This window comes from Channa argus, chromosome 3 (genome assembly GCF_033026475.1).
Source record: "Channa argus isolate prfri chromosome 3, Channa argus male v1.0, whole genome shotgun sequence".
Lineage (NCBI taxonomy): Eukaryota > Metazoa > Chordata > Actinopteri > Anabantiformes > Channidae > Channa > Channa argus.
In genome coordinates this window covers 14,246,773-14,265,469 of record NC_090199.1, presented here as the reverse complement: position 1 = coordinate 14,265,469, position 18,697 = coordinate 14,246,773, and the positions used below count along the sequence as shown (strand labels likewise).

Here is an 18,697-nt window from a genome sequence, read left to right as displayed (position 1 = left end):
ACCTCAACATAACCTCATTAATAAAATTAAATGTTATGTTGATCTGCATCAACATACGTATGCCATCTCTGAGATTCTAGGTCACAGGTGTGTATTTTTCTGAGCAAAACCTGTTCCGTGTCACATGCAGGGTTGTCAGATTGGCTTCTCTAGGTTTCTGTTCCTATTGAATTTTATGCTTGCATTTAAAATTAAGTAAAAAATTCTCTTTTAATTTGTAATTTTTTCCCCCCTGTAAATGTAGAGTATGTAGCTTAAAGCAATAACCTTATGTTTCAAAAGGCCAAGCTTAAGACAGCATTTCACATCAAGAGCTTGGCAACCCTGATCGTGGTTGTAGCAAAATAGGATGCTGTAGAACTCAACTCAAGCAGTACATTACTGTTTGACTGCTTGTGTAATTTGCTTTCTATCATCTTAAAAATGTATGTTTTTATTATAACTAATATTCAGAGTCAGGTTTGATCAATCTAATAATGTGGATTTATAACAATAAAGCTTGTGATTCTTGGCTCCCACCTGTTTTGACTTTTCTACCCTCCTTTCCTCTGTACAATCGAACAGGGATAAAAGTACATTAAGAGAAAAAAATCCAGCTTGTGCCACTGTCAAAATATTTGGACCCATAAGCAAGTATAAGGTGTGGAAGACAAGGAAGAGGAAGTGCATATACAGAGTGGCTGGCAGACCGACAGGGATAAGAAGATGCACATTCAACGTAACTACAAATTAGTCTGAGTCTGCATTAATAAAAAGTTTACAGAACTAATTTACACGTCAAACAAACCGAAAAATTAAATAATTTGCTAATTATTTGAGACCTATATTTGAATCGAAACAAAACATAATTTGTTTTTTGAAAAGTAATATGCTTATTTCATTGATATGATAAGTTTGTTTAAGGGTAGAATGATACAGCATCTTGAAAAATATTTATGTGTCCTTGAGAAGACACATCATCTCAAATGATGAAGGATATGTGCAAGGGCTGCATGTACTGTATAGTGTTTTATGCAGGTTGCGACTAGGGCAATGCATGGGGGTTTGTGCCTGGGGGTTTATGTAAACTCCTGGATCAGCTTGAAGTGGCAGGTTGATCATCAACCAGTGAAACAGGTTATTAATGCTGGGACAGAGGGGTGTGAGTCACGCCTGATGCTTTAGGTAACTGAACAGAACTGATCCAACCTGGTAGAGCCAAGGAAGGTTGGTTTGGAAGAAGAAACATATAAGAGTATTTTAGAAATTGGGAAAAAAGGAATATGATTAAGATTGCTGTTTCAAAGCACAAGACAGTTCAGTGTTGTGCTGGTTTTGAGTATACAATACATTTACTTTTCCAAGTTGCAGAGTCTATGTGCAAGTGATCAGAGCATGAATGTAATAAGCAATAAATTATTAACACCCTGATTTCTTACAGATTTACTTCGTGATGCAAAGCAACAAAACACAGCACCTCTAACATTAAAAGGTCAATGCTGTGTTGAATATTAGCTTTGATTATAACATCCTGAATAAAACAGTAAAATGCACTCAAATAAGACAAATTGGACATATTTGACATAGGTCCGTGGCACCGTCCTCCCTAGCCACATTGTTGCTTTTCATTTCTAAAAGTGACTTATTCATGAAAAACCTTAGAATAATCTAATAAGATAATAATGCACTGATTAAGCTCCATACAAAAATCTTATTGCATTTGCAGTTTAGTTGCATAAAAACATAAAATATAGTAAACAGGCTTATGTTGATTATTTATGATGAAACATGTAGATAGATTCATCAAGTTATGTTTTGCAAGTATTTGGATTATCATACATGTTTGAAATAGCAAGGATTGTTTCTTTGCCCAAGCTGCCCATTTTGCAAGTACCTTGAGCCCAACCTAATTCTTTCAACATGTCATTGATTCAACAATGAAAAGGCCGCAATACAAGTCCAGCAACTTGCGTCACAAGTTTGTAAAAGTATGAGTTACTTGTCTGACAAAAACCCAGACACTTCATTTTATCTTTTGACTCAAAAGGGTAAGGTTCTTTCAAAGTGGGAGCTGAACTGCTGCGAATATAACTGCAGCAAAGTTGGACTTACATAGGATTCCACTGGGGTAAGAAAATGACAGTGCTATATGCAAGTAATCATTTAAAATAGAATTTCCTTTTCATTTATTTTTTATTAATTAATTATATATATTTTTAATGTTTATTACAGAAATATGTATGGATCGTGTTTGAGTCTGTGGTTTTAAGTACTATTTTATGTGACCATGAATTCAGCTGTGTGAATATGAATTATTTGCATTTAAGCTCATTGAAAAGTTTTCTAATCTCATAATGTCTGATATGGCTTTTTCTTTGATATTTGTGCTGTTTTCAGTGGCATTTTGTAATTAACTTGGTTTTCAGTCATTAGCTTCAGCTGACTTTGTTTTCCATCAGATGGCATATTGCTAAAAAGAAAAACCTGAACAGCATTAATTATTATTAATGCTTTTTATATATATATATATATATATATATATATATATATATATATATATATATATATATATATATATATATATATATATATATATATATATATATATATATATATAATGATATATTTTAAGATAAAACTGGATATAATGAGTAAAGATTATTTTGCAGTGTCAGTTAAGAGCATCAAATTTTTCACATATTTATTTTGTTAGGGAACTGGTGATTTGAAAAACAAATTTCTATTGTTGGAAAATTTAACATGGCTTCTAACTTTAGTATAAACAGAGGGAAAGATAGAAATTCAGTTCAGCACAGACACTCATGTAATATTGATTTGTTGTTTGTTTGTTTGTTTGTTTTGATAACATATAATATTGCTATAACATAAGGGCTTCCGGAATATAGTATCATAACTGATTGAGGATAGATGACATTTGTGTTGTATCATTGTATTTGTCTGTGTTTGATATTTTAATTGTTTTCATATTATTTTACAGGAAACTAACTTGGAGGATGGATCCTTTCCTTTTCCTTTTCCTATTAGCAGGTATTTGTTAGTGTTTTTCTCTTTAAGAGTGTAAGAGGCAGAGAGAAATAGAGAAAGGGAGAGATTTGATTTATTTTGTTAGTGATTGTTTCTTTTATTTCCAAAAATAACACTATGTTGAATTTATCAGACTTCAACCTGATTTTGTGACAATTTTTCTCTGCAGGACTAGTGGGAACTGCTGAGTCACAAGGTAAGATGCACCAACATAAATCTGTTCTATTGGTGCCCGAACCCTAACCTAAACAATTCACTAAATAATCATACTTCTAGAAATCTAGAAAAGTAGCCTCCAGTACCACATGATTCATTATAGGGTACCATGTATTCATTTATTTTATATAACCATACATTTATGCAACCTCCCCAGAACTCAATGGAACTGTGTCAGCCAACACAACCTCTTCACCAGTCAACTCAAGTACTTCACCTGATCTAGTGGGAACTAGTAAGCCAGCAGGTAAGATACACCGGCATAAATCTGTTTTATTGGTGCCAGGAAAATTGCCAAGACAAGGCATAAGTGTGAAATTTACAAAAACAACTTTAATTTTAGGAAAATTGCATAAAAATGACATGTAGTGTAACAAAATGGAGGCCTAATAGGTGACAGCAGATTGCCCTACTGTCCTGGACTCATCTTAAAATAAGCCATGAATTCATAGATGATTACACACTGGCATGAACTGACTATCATCTATGCGTAGCTCTTGGACAAGTCAGTGGTACTCTTCATGATCTTTCCTCTTTCTGAGGGTCTCATGAACTCAATTTCTGTGTCCAACATGTTTGAGAATAGACTCACCCTTAATCAGAACTGGAGCAAGCTTTACCTGTGCCTCTTGTCAATTCATGTTGTGAGATGACAAATGAGAGTGAGACAGTCTATCTGCTTGTCATCAAGCCTGAATTTGAGGTCTGCTGCTGCCATCTATTGGAGAACCTGAAATAGGACTAGAAACAAGGTCCAGGGTAGGCAGACATTTTTCTCAACCTGTAGGGGCAAGTGCATGATAGAGCTTGTTCGTCAATGCTCTTAGCTTCTTGATTGCTTCATGTGCCAAGCAAACATTTTTATTATTATTTATTATTATTTAAACATGCACTGCAATATTATTGCAGTTACATTTATTATTGCACTACATAATCATACTTGTAGAAAACTTAAAGTAGCCTCCAGTAATGCATGATTCATTATAGGGTACCATGAATGTATTTATTTTATATAACCATAAAATTATGCAATACCAAAGACATATTGTTATTAACATGTATATATTAATATTTATGTGGCTTTGCTAATAGAAAACACAAACACCTCTGGAGTCAATGAAACTTCAGTGTCAGACAACACAACCTCTCCATCACTCAACTCTACTACTTCACCTGACAATGGAAACTCCTCAGGAGTCAATGAAACTTCCCCACCAGCCAACACAACCTCTCCATCACTCAACTCTACTACTTCACCTGACAATGGAAACTCCTCAGGAGTCAATGAAACGTCCCCACCAGCCAACACAACCTCTCCATCACTCAACTCAACTACTTCACCTGTGAATGAAAACACCTCAGGAGTCAATGAAACTTCCCCACCAGCCAACACAACCTCTCCATCACTCAACTCAACTACTTCACCTGACAATGGAAACTCCTCAGGAGTCAATGAAACTTCCCCACCAGCCAACACAACCTCTCCATCACTCAACTCAACTACTTCACCTGACAATGGAAACTCCTCAGGAGTCAATGAAACTTCCCCACCAGCCAACACAACCTCTCCATCACTCATCTCAACTACTTCACCTGTGAATGGAAACTCCTCAGGAGTCAATGAAACTTCCCCACCAGCCAACACAACCTCTCCATCACTCATCTCAACTACTTCACCTGTGAATGAAAACTCCTCAGGAGTCAATGAAACTTCCCCACCAGCCAACACAACCTCTCCATCACTCAACTCTACTACTTCACCTGACAATGGAAACTCCTCAGGAGTCAATGAAACGTCCCCACCAGCCAACACAACCTCTCCATCACTCATCTCAACTACTTCACCTGACAATGGAAACTCCTCAGGAGTCAATGAAACTTCCCCACCAGCCAACACAACCTCTCCATCACTCAACTCAACTACTTCACCTGACAATGGAAACTCCTCAGGAGTCAATGAAACTTCCCCACCAGCCAACACAACCTCTCCATCACTCAACTCAACTACTTCACCTGACAATGGAAACTCCTCAGGAGTCAATGAAACTTCCCCACCAGCCAACACAACCTCTCCATCACTCATCTCAACTACTTCACCTGTGAATGGAAACTCCTCAGGAGTCAATGAAACTTCCCCACCAGCCAACACAACCTCTCCATCACTCATCTCAACTACTTCACCTGTGAATGAAAACTCCTCAGGAGTCAATGAAACTTCCCCACCAGCCAACACAACCTCTCCATCACTCAACTCTACTACTTCACCTGACAATGGAAACTCCTCAGGAGTCAATGAAACGTCCCCACCAGCCAACACAACCTCTCCATCACTCATCTCAACTACTTCACCTGACAATGGAAACTCCTCAGGAGTCAATGAAACTTCCCCACCAGCCAACACAACCTCTCCATCACTCAACTCAACTACTTCACCTGTGAATGGAAACTCCTCAGGAGTCAATGAAACTTCCCCACCAGCCAACACAACCTCTCCATCACTCAACTCAACTACTTCACCTGACAATGGAAACTCCTCAGGAGTCAATGAAACTTCCCCACCAGCCAACACAACCTCTCCATCACTCATCTCAACTACTTCACCTGTGAATGGAAACTCCTCAGGAGTCAATGAAACTTCCCCACCAGCCAACACAACCTCTCCATCACTCAACTCAACTACTCCACCTGTGAATGGAACTTCCCCACCAATCAATGCAACGTCTCCACCACTCAACGCAACCACTCCACCTGTGAATGGAACCTCCCCACCAATCAACGCAACCTCCCCACCAATCAATGCAACTTCTCCATCACTCAACGCAACTACTCCACCCGTAAATGGATCATCTCCACCAGTCAACTCAACCCCAACACCAGTCAACACGACTTCTCCACCAATAATTATCTCTACCACAACACCTTCCCCACCACCACAGCCACCAACTATTAATTTGGGATTCAAGTTAGATGAACAATTTACACCAGCGCTCAAAAACCAGTCCACTCCAGAGTTCATCCAGTTAAAAAACAGCATTTCCACAGCAGTAAGTTCATAACCTGATTCCAAACCTTAAATGGACACATTTATAGGAAAATCCTCACAATTTAATCAAAAACAGTACTTATCCATGAGGTAGCAAAGAGTTGTCTTAAGCCAATGTAACATGGAAATATGTTAACAGAAATATGGTTATAAAATGATTGTTTTAAAATATGAAAAGAAGAATGAAGGAAAGACATGGGCATACCAGAATATTTAGTCATTTTGAGTTCTAACAAATGACCTATACACATTTGAGAAAATAAAACAAGCCCAACATATGATTATCATGGCTGCAAAGAAAGAAGCCTCTTTTTAAAAAGTCATGAACTCTCATTCATTCACAGCTCGATAATGTCTACTCACAAAAATATGGAAGTAGCTTCAACCGAACTGTCATCAAAGGATTCAGGTATGAAATATTTTGCTATTACTTTTTATAAATTTGTTTATACTTGATTGCTAATTTATCATTTCTTTTGTTGTTAATGAAAACTGATTTAATTTATTGAACCATACGAACACTTTGTTACCTCGATAGCCAAAAAAGGCTTACAACATTAGAAAAATGACAACGTCTTTCTGTTACAGTGAAGGATCCATTGTGGTGGATGCTGAGTTGATATTCAATAATGTGACAACACTACCAAATGCCAGTTCTGTGACTGACACTTTGAAGACTGCTGCTTCCAGCTCTAACTTTTCCCTCACTGTCAACACATCATCCATTAGTGCAACTGGTAAGACTTTATTATGTCATGACAAAATGTTGAATTTTTAAGTAAATAGAATAGATGAATAAGACTAAGTTTAGAAGATAAGAAAAAGTTTGTATGCTGACAAGCATATGTGTAAAAAAAAACACAATCAACAATTTTTTTTTCAGTTGTGTTGGCACCCGCTCCAACTACAGCAGAACCTTCACCACTGAACACAACTGCATCACCAGGTATTATTGTGACAAAACTGGTCAATGTGTTTGAAGTGAACAAATCATTTTAAATGTTACCCAACACAATTACAATGTAATTATCACAATCCAGTGTAAGTTACTTAAATGATAATTTAACTTTCAGTGACAATGTAAAATACAGTAACTAACAGTAATTATATACTGTACATGAGCTGTTTTTTTTAATTGACTTTTAAAAAATTAATGGCACCACTTAACTCAGCCTCTCCTCCAGTTAATGCAACCACTCCATCACTCAACGCAACCACTCCACCTGTGAATGGAACCTCCCCACCAATCAACGCAACCTCCCCACCAATCAATGCAACCTCTCCACCAATCAATGCAACCTCTCCACCAATCAATGCAACCTCTCCACCACTCAACGCAACAACTCCACCTGTGAATGGAACCTCCCCACCAATCAACACAACTTCCCCACCACTCAACGCAACCACTCCACCTGTGAATGGAACTTCCCCACCAATCAATGCAACCTCTCAACCACTAGAGGCAACAACTCCACCTGTGAATGGAACCTCCCCACCAATCAATGCAACCTCTCCACCAATCACTGCAACTTCCCCACCAATCAATGCAACCTCTCCACCAATCAATGCAACGTCTCCACCACTCAACGCAACCACTCCACCTGTGAATGGAACCTCCCCACCAATCAACGCAACCTCCCCACCAATCAATGCAACCTCTCCATCACTCAACGCAACTACTCCACCCGTAAATGGATCATCTCCACCAGTCAACTCAACCCCAACACCAGTCAACACGACTTCTCCACCAATAATTATCTCTACCACAACACCTTCCCCACCACCACAGCCACCAACTATTAATTTGGGATTCAAGTTAGATGAACAATTTACACCAGCGCTCAAAAACCAGTCCACTCCAGAGTTCATCCAGTTAAAAAACAGCATTTCCACAGCAGTAAGTTCATAACCTGATTCCAAACCTTAAATGGACACGTTTATAGGAAAATCCTCACAATTTAATCAAAAACAGAACTTATCCATGAGGTAGCAAAGAGTTGTCTTAAGACAATGTAACATGGAAATATGTTAACAGAAATATGGTTATAAAATGATTGTTTTAAAATATGAAAAGAAGAATGAAGGAAAGACATGGGCATACCAGAATATTTAGTCATTTTGAGTTCTAACAAATGACCTATACACATTTGAGAAAATAAAACAAGCCCAACATATGATTATCATGGCTGCAAAGAAAGAAGTCTCTTTTTAAAAAGTCATGAACTCTCATTCATTCACAGCTCGATAATGTCTACTCACAAAAATATGGAAGTAGCTTCAACCGAACTGTCATCAAAGGATTCAGGTATGAAATATTTTGCTATTACTTTTTATAAATTTGTTTATACTTGATTGCTAATTTATCATTTCTTTTGTTGTTAATGAAAACTGATTTAATTTATTGAACCATACGAACACTTTGTTACCTCGATAGCCAAAAAAGGCTTACAACATTAGAAAAATGACAACGTCTTTCTGTTACAGTGAAGGATCCATTGTGGTGGATGCTGAGTTGATATTCAATAATGTGACAACACTACCAAATGCCAGTTCTGTGACTGACACTTTGCAGACTGCTGCTTCCAGCTCTAACTTTTCCCTCACTGTCAACACATCATCCATTAGTGCAACTGGTAAGACTTTATTATGTCATGACAAAATGTTGAATTTTTAAGTAAATAGAATAGATGAATAAGACTAAGTTTAGAAGATAAGAAAAAGTTTGTATGCTGACAAGCATATGTGTAAAAAAAAACACAATCAACAATTTTTTTTTCAGTTGTGTTGGCACCCGCTCCAACTACAGCAGAACCTTCACCACTGAACACAACTGCATCACCAGGTATTATTGTGACACAACTGGTCAATGTGTTTGAAGTGAACAAATCATTTTAAATGTTACCCAACACAATTACAATGTAATTATCACAATCCAGTGTAAGTTACTTAAATGATAATTTAACTTTCAGTGACAATGTAAAATACAGTAACTAACAGTAATTATATACTGTACATGAGCTGTTTTTTTTAATTGACTTTTAAAAAATTAATGGCACCACTTAACTCAGCCTCTCCTCCAGTTAATGCAACCACTCCATCACTCAACGCAACCACTCCACCTGTGAATGGAACCTCCCCACCGATCAACGCAACCTCCCCACCAATCAATGCAACCTCTCCACCAATCAATGCAACCTCTCCACCAATCAATGCAACCTCTCCACCACTCAACGCAACAACTCCACCTGTGAATGGAACCTCCCCACCAATCAACACAACCTCCCCACCAATCAATGCAACCTCTCCATCACTCAACGCAACCACTCCACCTGTTAATGGAACCTCCCCACCAATCAACGCAACCTCCCCACCAATCAATGCAACCTCTCCACCACTCAATGCAACAACTCCACCTGTGAATGGAACCTCCCCACCAATCAATGCAACCTCTCCACCAATCAATGCAACCTCTCCACCAATCAATGCAACTTCTCCACCAATCAATGCAACGTCTCCACCACTCAACGCAACCACTCCGCCTGTGAATGGAACTTCCCCACCAATCAACGCAACCTCCCCACCAATCAACGCAACCTCCCCACCAATCAATGGAACCTCTCCACCGCTCAATGCAACCACTCCAGCTGTGAATGGAACCTCCCCACCAATCAACGCAACCTCCCCACCAATCAATGCAACATCTCCACCAGTCAATGCAACCACTCCACCTGTGAATGGAACCTCCCTACCAATCAATGCAACCTCTCCACCACTCAACACAACCACGCCACCTGTGAATGGAACCTCCCCACCAATCAATGCAACATCAAACCCAATCAACGCAACCACCCCACCAATCAATGCAACCTCTCCACCTGTGAATGGAACCTCCCCACCAATCAATGGAACATCAAAACCAATCAACGCAACCTCCCCACCAATCAATGCAACCTCTCCAGCACTCAACGCAACCACTCCACCTGTGAATGGAACCTCCCCACCAATCAATGCAACCTCTCCACCACTCAATGCAACTACTCCACCCATAAATGGATCCTCTCCACCAGTCAACTCAACCCCAACAGCAGTCAGCACGACTTTTCCACCAATAATTGTCGCTACCACAACACCTTCCCTACCACCACAGCCACCAACTATTAATTTGGGATTCAAGTTAAATGAACAATTTACACCACAGCTCGAAAACCAGTCTTCTCCAGAGTTCAACAAGTTAAAAGACCGCGTTTCCACAGCAGTAAGTTCATAACCTGATTCCAAACCTTAAATGGACACTGTTTTAGGATAATCATCACAATTTAATCAAAAACAGTACTTATCCATGAGGTGGCAAAGAGTTGTCTCAAGACAATGTAACATGGAAATGTGTTAACAGAAATATGGTTATAAAATGATTGTTTTAAAATATGAAAAGAAGAATGAAGGAAAGACATGGGCATACCAGAATATTTAGTAATTCTGAGTTCTAACAGATGTCCTATACACATTTAAAAATAAAAAAACAAGCCCATCATAAGATTATTATGGCTGCAAAGAAAGAAGTCTCTTTTTAAAAAGTCATGAACTCTCATTCATTCACAGCTCGATAATGTCTACTCACTAAGATATGGACGTAGCTTCAGCAGAACTGTCATCAAAAAATTCAGGTATAAAATATTTTTTACTATTACTCTTTATAAAATATTTTATACTTGATTGCTAATTTACCCTTTCTTAGGTTGTTCATGAAAATGGATTTAATTTATTGAATCATTTTTAATTGTTACCTGACATATGTTATATTTATCACCAATATTAGCAAAGTTGTGATGAACATTTTGTTACCTGAATAGCCAGAAAAGGCTTACACTATAAGAAAAATGACAATGTCTTTCTGTTACAGACAAGGATCCATTGTGGTGGATGCTGACCTGATATTCAATAATGAGACAACACTACCAAATATCAGTTCTGTGGTTGAAACTTTGCAGACTGCTGCTTCCAGCTCTAACTTTTCCCTCAATGTCAACACATCATCCATTAATGCAACTGGTAAGACTTTATGTCATTACAAAATGTTGAATTTTGTAAGTAGTTACTGGCAGAGCTTGTAAGTACGCTGACAACCAATACAACAACTCGATAAAATATAGAATTTTTTTTTTCAGTTGTGTCGGCAACCACTGAAACTACAGCAGGACCTTCAACACTGAACACAACTGCATCACCAGGTATTATTGTGACACAACTCCTCCATGTGTTTGGACTATCTATCTTAATCACTTAATCAAAACCCAATGCAAACACAATATAATTGTCACAATTCTGTGTAACTTACCCAAATTATAATTAAAATAGAATAAATGTCATTATTAATATACTGTTCATCGGTTGTGCCATTTGTTTGACTTTTGAAATATAAATTCCATTACCAGTCAACACCACCTCCCCACCAATCAATGGAACCTCTCCACCGCTCAATGCAACCACTCCAGCTGTGAATGGAACCTCCCCACCAATCAACGCAACCTCCCCACCAATCAATGCAACATCTCCACCAGTCAATGCAACCACTCCACCTGTGAATGGAACCTCCCCACCAATCAACGCAACCTCCCCACCAATCAATGCAACATCTCCACCAGTCAATGCAACCACTCCACCTGTGAATGGAACCTCCCCACCAATCAATGCAACCTCTCCACCACTCAATGCAACTACTCCACCCATAAATGGATCCTCTCCACCAGTCAACTCAACCCCAACAGCAGTCAGTACGACTTCTCCACCAATAATTGTCGCTACCACAACACCTTCCCTACCACCACAGCCACCAACTATTAATTTGGGATTCAAGTTAAATGAACAATTTACACCACAGCTCGAAAACCAGTCTTCTCCAGAGTTCAACAAGTTAAAAGACCGCGTTTCCACAGCAGTAAGTTCATAACCTGATTCCAAACCTTAAATGGACACTGTTTTAGGATAATCATCACAATTTAATCAAAAACAGTACTTATCCATGAGTTGGCAAAGAGTTGTCTCAAGACAATGTAACATGGAAATGTGTTAACAGAAATATGGTTATAAAATGATTGTTTTAAAATATGAAAAGAAGAATGAAGGAAAGACATGGGCATACCAGAATATTTAGTAATTCTGAGTTCTAACAGATGTCCTATACACATTTAAAAATAAAAAAACAAGCCCATCATAAGATTATTATGGCTGCAAAGAAAGAAGTCTCTTTTTAAAAAGTCATGAACTCTCATTCATTCACAGCTCGATAATGTCTACTCACTAAGATATGGACGTAGCTTCAGCAGAACTGTCATCAAAAAATTCAGGTATAAAATATTTTTTACTATTACTCTTTATAAAATATTTTATACTTGATTGCTAATTTACCCTTTCTTAGGTTGTTCATGAAAATGGATTTAATTTATTGAACCATTTTTAATTGTTACCTGACATATGTTATATTTATCACCAATATTAGCAAAGTTGTGATGAACATTTTGTTACCTGAATAGCCAGAAAAGGCTTACACTATAAGAAAAATGACAATGTCTTTCTGTTACAGACAAGGATCCATTGTGGTGGATGCTGACCTGATATTCAATAATGAGACAACACTACCAAATATCAGTTCTGTGGTTGAAACTTTGCAGACTGCTGCTTCCAGCTCTAACTTTTCCCTCAATGTCAACACATCATCCATTAATGCAACTGGTAAGACTTTATGTCATTACAAAATGTTGAATTTTGTAAGTAGTTACTGGCAGAGCTTGTAAGTACGCTGACAACCAATACAACAACTCGATAAAATATAGAATTTTTTTTTCAGTTGTGTCGGCAACCACTGAAACTACAGCAGGACCTTCAACACTGAACACAACTGCATCACCAGGTATTATTGTGACACAACTCCTCCATGTGTTTGGACTATCTATCTTAATCACTTAATCAAAACCCAATGCAAACACAATATAATTGTCACAATTCTGTGTAACTTACCCAAATTATAATTAAAATAGAATAAATGTCATTATTAATATACTGTTCATCGGTTGTGCCATTTGTTTGACTTTTGAAATATAAATTCCATTACCAGTCAACACCACCTCCCCACCAATCAATGGAACCTCTCCACCGCTCAATGCAACCACTCCAGCTGTGAATGGAACCTCCCCACCAATCAACGCAACCTCCCCACCAATCAATGCAACATCTCCACCAGTCAATGCAACCACTCCACCTGTGAATGGAACCTCCCCACCAATCAACGCAACCTCCCCACCAATCAATGCAACATCTCCACCAGTCAATGCAACCACTCCACCTGTGAATGGAACCTCCCCACCAATCAATGCAACCTCTCCACCACTCAATGCAACTACTCCACCCATAAATGGATCCTCTCCACCAGTCAACTCAACCCCAACAGCAGTCAGTACGACTTCTCCACCAATAATTGTCGCTACCACAACACCTTCCCTACCACCACAGCCACCAACTATTAATTTGGGATTCAAGTTAAATGAACAATTTACACCACAGCTCGAAAACCAGTCTTCTCCAGAGTTCAACAAGTTAAAAGACCGCGTTTCCACAGCAGTAAGTTCATAACCTGATTCCAAACCTTAAATGGACACTGTTTTAGGATAATCATCACAATTTAATCAAAAACAGTACTTATCCATGAGGTGGCAAAGAGTTGTCTCAAGACAATGTAACATGGAAATGTGTTAACAGAAATATGGTTATAAAATGATTGTTTTAAAATATGAAAAGAAGAATGAAGGAAAGACATGGGCATACCAGAATATTCAGTAATTCTGAGTTCTAACAGATGTCGTATACACATTTAAAAATAAAAAAACAAGCCCATCATAAGATTATTATGGCTGCAAAGAAAGAAGTCTCTTTTTAAAAAGTCATGAACTCTCATTCATTCACAGCTCGATAATGTCTACTCACTAAGATATGGACGTAGCTTCAGCAGAACTGTCATCAAAAAATTCAGGTATAAAATATTTTTTACTATTACTCTTTATAAAATATTTTATACTTGATTGCTAATTTACCCTTTCTTAGGTTGTTCATGAAAATGGATTTAATTTATTGAACCATTTTTAATTGTTACCTGACATATGTTATATTTATCACCAATATTAGCAAAGTTGTGATGAACATTTTGTTACCTGAATAGCCAGAAAAGGCTTACACTATAAGAAAAATGACAATGTCTTTCTGTTACAGACAAGGATCCATTGTGGTGGATGCTGACCTGATATTCAATAATGAGACAACACTACCAAATATCAGTTCTGTGGTTGAAACTTTGCAGACTGCTGCTTCCAGCGCTAACTTTTCCCTCAATGTCAACACATCATCCATTAATGCAACTGGTAAGACTTTATGTCATTACAAAATGTTGAATTTTGTAAGTAGTTACTGGCAGAGCTTGTAAGTACGCTGACAACCAATACAACAACCCGATAAAATATAGCATTTTTTTTTCAGTTGTGTCGGCAACCACTGAAACTACAGCAGGACCTTCAACACTGAACACAACTGCATCACCAGGTATTATTGTGACACAACTCGTCCATGTGTTTGGACTATCTATCTTAATCACTTAATCAAAACCCAATGCAAACACAATATAATTGTCACAATTCTGTGTAACTTACCCAAATTATAATTAAAATAGAATAAATGTCATTATTAATATACTGTTCATCAGTTGTGCCATTTGTTTGACTTTTGAAATATAAATTCCATTACCAGTCAACACCACCTCATCACCAGTCAGTGGAACTACAGCTGCTGCTACAACTCTCTCTAATGCTCCTAATGTCACTACTACCACCACCCCCACCACTACAGCAACTTCTACTGCTACTGAAGCTACCACTACCACAGCATCAACAAGTGGACCTACATCCAGTGAAGGATCCCTTGGTCTTTCATTTAGTATCGACCGAATATTTTCACCAGATCTCTCTATCTCAACCTCAGATGCCTTTCAGTCTTTAGCAAAAACAGTGGTTGGGCAGGTAAGATGTCTACACTATTTCTAACAATGAACTGTTTCAGCAAATAAACTGATAATTGATTCAAATAATATTAATAAATTAAAATTAGTAACAATAATAGTCCATGAGAATAAAATAGAGAAGCAACTAAATTAAAAAAAATCTAATTGTCTAAAAGTTGAACATATTCAACTAATGTTTTAATTTTGGCAATAAATCTGATCAGCACCACTAAATACTTTTGTAGATTTTGTAGATTAGAAAATCTGTATCCTCATAAAGTTTAGTTGAAGACAAAAATAACTAATTCATTGTATTCTTGAAAATTGCTCTTATTTCTTTTTTCTTATTGTATTATTTGAGTATTTTGGTAATGCAGTCTGATCTCAGAAGCAAAACATAATTAAGGCTAAGCCAAACACATTGGACAACACATTTGCTTACTATTTTGAAATTTGTATACATGAAAGATAAAATAAATATTAATATTAATATTAAATACAAATAGAAAAAATATATGGGGTATTGTCAATATTAACGTATTTTCTTATTTTAATTTTCTTCTTTCAGCAAACTATCAAGGTTCTCTTATTTGTGGTTGAGCCCATGTTTCCATGCCTAATAACACTTGTTTAAGAACAATAACGTGTTTACATTAGTAAAAAGATCTTGTTGATGCTTGTTCTAAAATATAACTAATGACAATAATTTTCATTTTCAGATAAACATAATTGGTAAAAAACTGTACGGATCAACCTACCTTCGCTCTCGTGTTCTTTCATTCAAGTAAGACAAAATTACAATCACCAACTTATTTTTACTAGACATGTACCAGACTGTTATTTTGACAAATTATTGATTTCTCTCTTCGTCACTGTAGGAGTGGATCCGTAATCACAAACATGACTCTAGTGTTTCAAGATAAAAACTCAGTTCCGCCAGCAAGCGCTGCAACTGCAGCTTTTGGCAGTGAACTCAAAAACAGCTCCCTGAACGTGATACCGGGCAGTGTTTCTGCACGTAAGTTATTGCTAACTTAAAAGCCTAATATCACAAATTTGTGGTTTATTGTTATTGTTCTGCTAAATAATTGAATGTTAATGTATGTTAAAATGTTATATTTTGTAATTCCCTGGTCAATTTAAAATACAAAAGGAAGCTAACAGTTTTAGGTTATGTAAAATGTATTCAAAGTTTTTGAAGTTACCTTTAGTCCACAGACTAACTCATTAATATTGCTTTTTCTAATATTTCAGAGTCATCAGCAAGCAGTAATGCTCGGGCCTCAATGGGCTCACTGGTAGTATTTTCAGTAACACTACTGGCTGCGGCACAGATGCTGATAGACTAATAGCCAACACCCAAGATGGATGCGCAGTCCTGATTCAGTAGCTTTTACTATCAATTATTGTTGGGGAAGTAAAGTACCAACAAACCCAAAACAGAAAATATACCAAGTGTGCATTATGAGATTTACCAGCATGGTGTCGTGAGGTAAAAAGATGTGCTACATGTTTAAAAATGAAAAAGCTTTTTGTTTTGTTTTTTTGGTTCTGCTTTGCTTTTTCCTTATCTTACATAACAGGTGTGTGAAAAAGTTAGCATCCACTTCTTTTAAAATGGAAAAAAGAATAAAACAAAAAATGTCTTCATCATTATAATGACTAATTCCACTTTTAGATAGTACTACTGTTGTTTCAGCAGAAATTAATTACAGTTAATTATTAAATAATTTATCAAGGGAGATGCAAACTTTTGCACTTTTGTCATTTTCATTAATTTACTATAACTTCTTTAAATGTACTCCTGGATCATTTTGCAAACTTACGCCTAAACCTTACAGTATAACAATGTATGATTTTTTTTAAATCAATTAAAGTAAGAAAATCAATCCAGGAGTGTATTCTAAAAAGTTAAAGTAGATTTCTGATGAAAAATGTGTACCTACATTATGATTTATTCAAAATAAAAAGTAACATTTGATACCAATTAATGTATTGATTTGTAAATGCTTCTAATGCATATTCTATTTTTTGCATCCACTGTCAACATATCAACACAAAATTGTCAACAAATATATTAGAATATATTATTAATAATTTCAAATAAAATGTTTTTATAACTCAGCAGGATGCCATTTATATTTATATAACGTTAATTTACTTGTCATGTTATAGCAATACAGAAAATGTTGTGTATTTAAATACAGTGATAATAATGTTGGGTTTTCAAGAATTACAAAGCATAAAGTGAATACTACGGGTATGGAATTACCTTTAATGCGTGACACTTTATAAAATATCAAGGTACTATTATTTTAGAAAGATTTCAACAGCTGTTTAATATCTATTCTTTGTGTATTCTTTGAAATGGGGTATGTTTATTATGTTTATTGTAGGTATTAAACTATTATCTTTAAAATGACTTTGACTATGACTTCTTATTATTCTCAAAATAAAATAAAAAAATGTTCAAATGTAAGGCAGATTTTAACTTGGAATTACCGTGGCATTAAAAAAAATACGATTTCAAATTACAGATTTATAAAATTAATATCTATATCAGATTTAATATGTTATGGCAAAAGTTATTAAGTACAGTTAAGTAAAACCTAAATCTTTTGTAACTAAGAAAAAAAAACAATAAGCTATAATGTTTTCATAGAAACATTTTGATTGTGCTTATGAGGTTATCCCTAGAATAACCTGCACCACAAAGTGATCTCAGACAAGAATTAGTCATTTGCATGCAAATGGAAGGGGCTACAAAAAAACTTTACACTTTCTTGGTGTAAACGTTCTACACTAGTTCTGTACAAAAGAAGATAAAACAAGGGCAACTCTCCTTAGAACTGGAGGCATCCAGCCCCAAAAGCCCAACACAGAATGCTCAAAGGTAATCAAATGACATTGAATTATGGCTAAAGACTTAAACTAATGATTGTATGGAAGTCAGAAAGACTCATAAAGGCAAATGGCCATTCAATGTTCAATTTGGCCATGCAATTTTATAATCCACTTTGCAATTTGCAATCCAATATGCAATGTGGCAATTCAACCTCAATTCAGTTTGAATTATTTTGATGAAAATGTTAAATGAAAGCTAAATCAATTGCATTTCAAAATGCCATGACTGTGCAATGAAACAGCTTATTGCTATTTACTTCCAAACTGAGATGGCAATGCAATCTGTGCTTGTATGACCCACCCCTACCCTGCCTCTGATTGGCTTACTCTAACCATAGGTTCAACCAGCTTAACCAATGAAAGCAAAGAGAACTAGCTCATCAGGCAATTATTAGACACAGCCAAAGGTAGCTAATGTTAGCGTGCTTGCTATTGCTGCTGCTCCTGGACAGAGGCCTGACAATGCAGCA

At 36.6% G+C, this 18,697-nt stretch overlaps 1 protein-coding gene across 3 annotated transcripts; it reads left to right on the top strand.

Moving 5' to 3' along the window:
• The first annotated feature begins 1,978 nt into the window (after positions 1–1,978).
• On the top strand, positions 1,979–17,745 carry LOC137123638 (mucin-2). Of its 3 annotated transcripts, none has more exons than XM_067497680.1 (28): positions 1,979–2,107; positions 2,978–3,027; positions 3,194–3,220; positions 3,398–3,487; positions 4,333–6,284; positions 6,628–6,692; positions 6,872–7,020; positions 7,167–7,229; positions 7,468–8,180; positions 8,524–8,588; positions 8,768–8,916; positions 9,063–9,125; positions 9,352–10,538; positions 10,883–10,947; positions 11,184–11,332; positions 11,449–11,511; positions 11,716–12,218; positions 12,563–12,627; positions 12,864–13,012; positions 13,128–13,190; positions 13,395–13,897; positions 14,242–14,306; positions 14,543–14,691; positions 14,807–14,869; positions 15,074–15,342; positions 16,043–16,107; positions 16,202–16,341; positions 16,578–17,745. In XM_067497680.1, exons 2-28 carry the CDS (start codon positions 2,994–2,996, stop codon positions 16,670–16,672), a joined length of 6,963 nt encoding a protein of 2,320 aa, XP_067353781.1. In that variant the 5' UTR covers positions 1,979–2,107; positions 2,978–2,993; the 3' UTR covers positions 16,673–17,745. The 3 variants fall into 3 exon arrangements, with proteins under 3 accessions (XP_067353781.1, XP_067353783.1, XP_067353780.1); XM_067497682.1 differs by having other exon boundaries at positions 7,456–8,180; positions 9,364–10,538; XM_067497679.1 differs by having other exon boundaries at positions 7,456–8,180.
• The last annotated feature ends 952 nt before the right edge of the window (positions 17,746–18,697 follow it).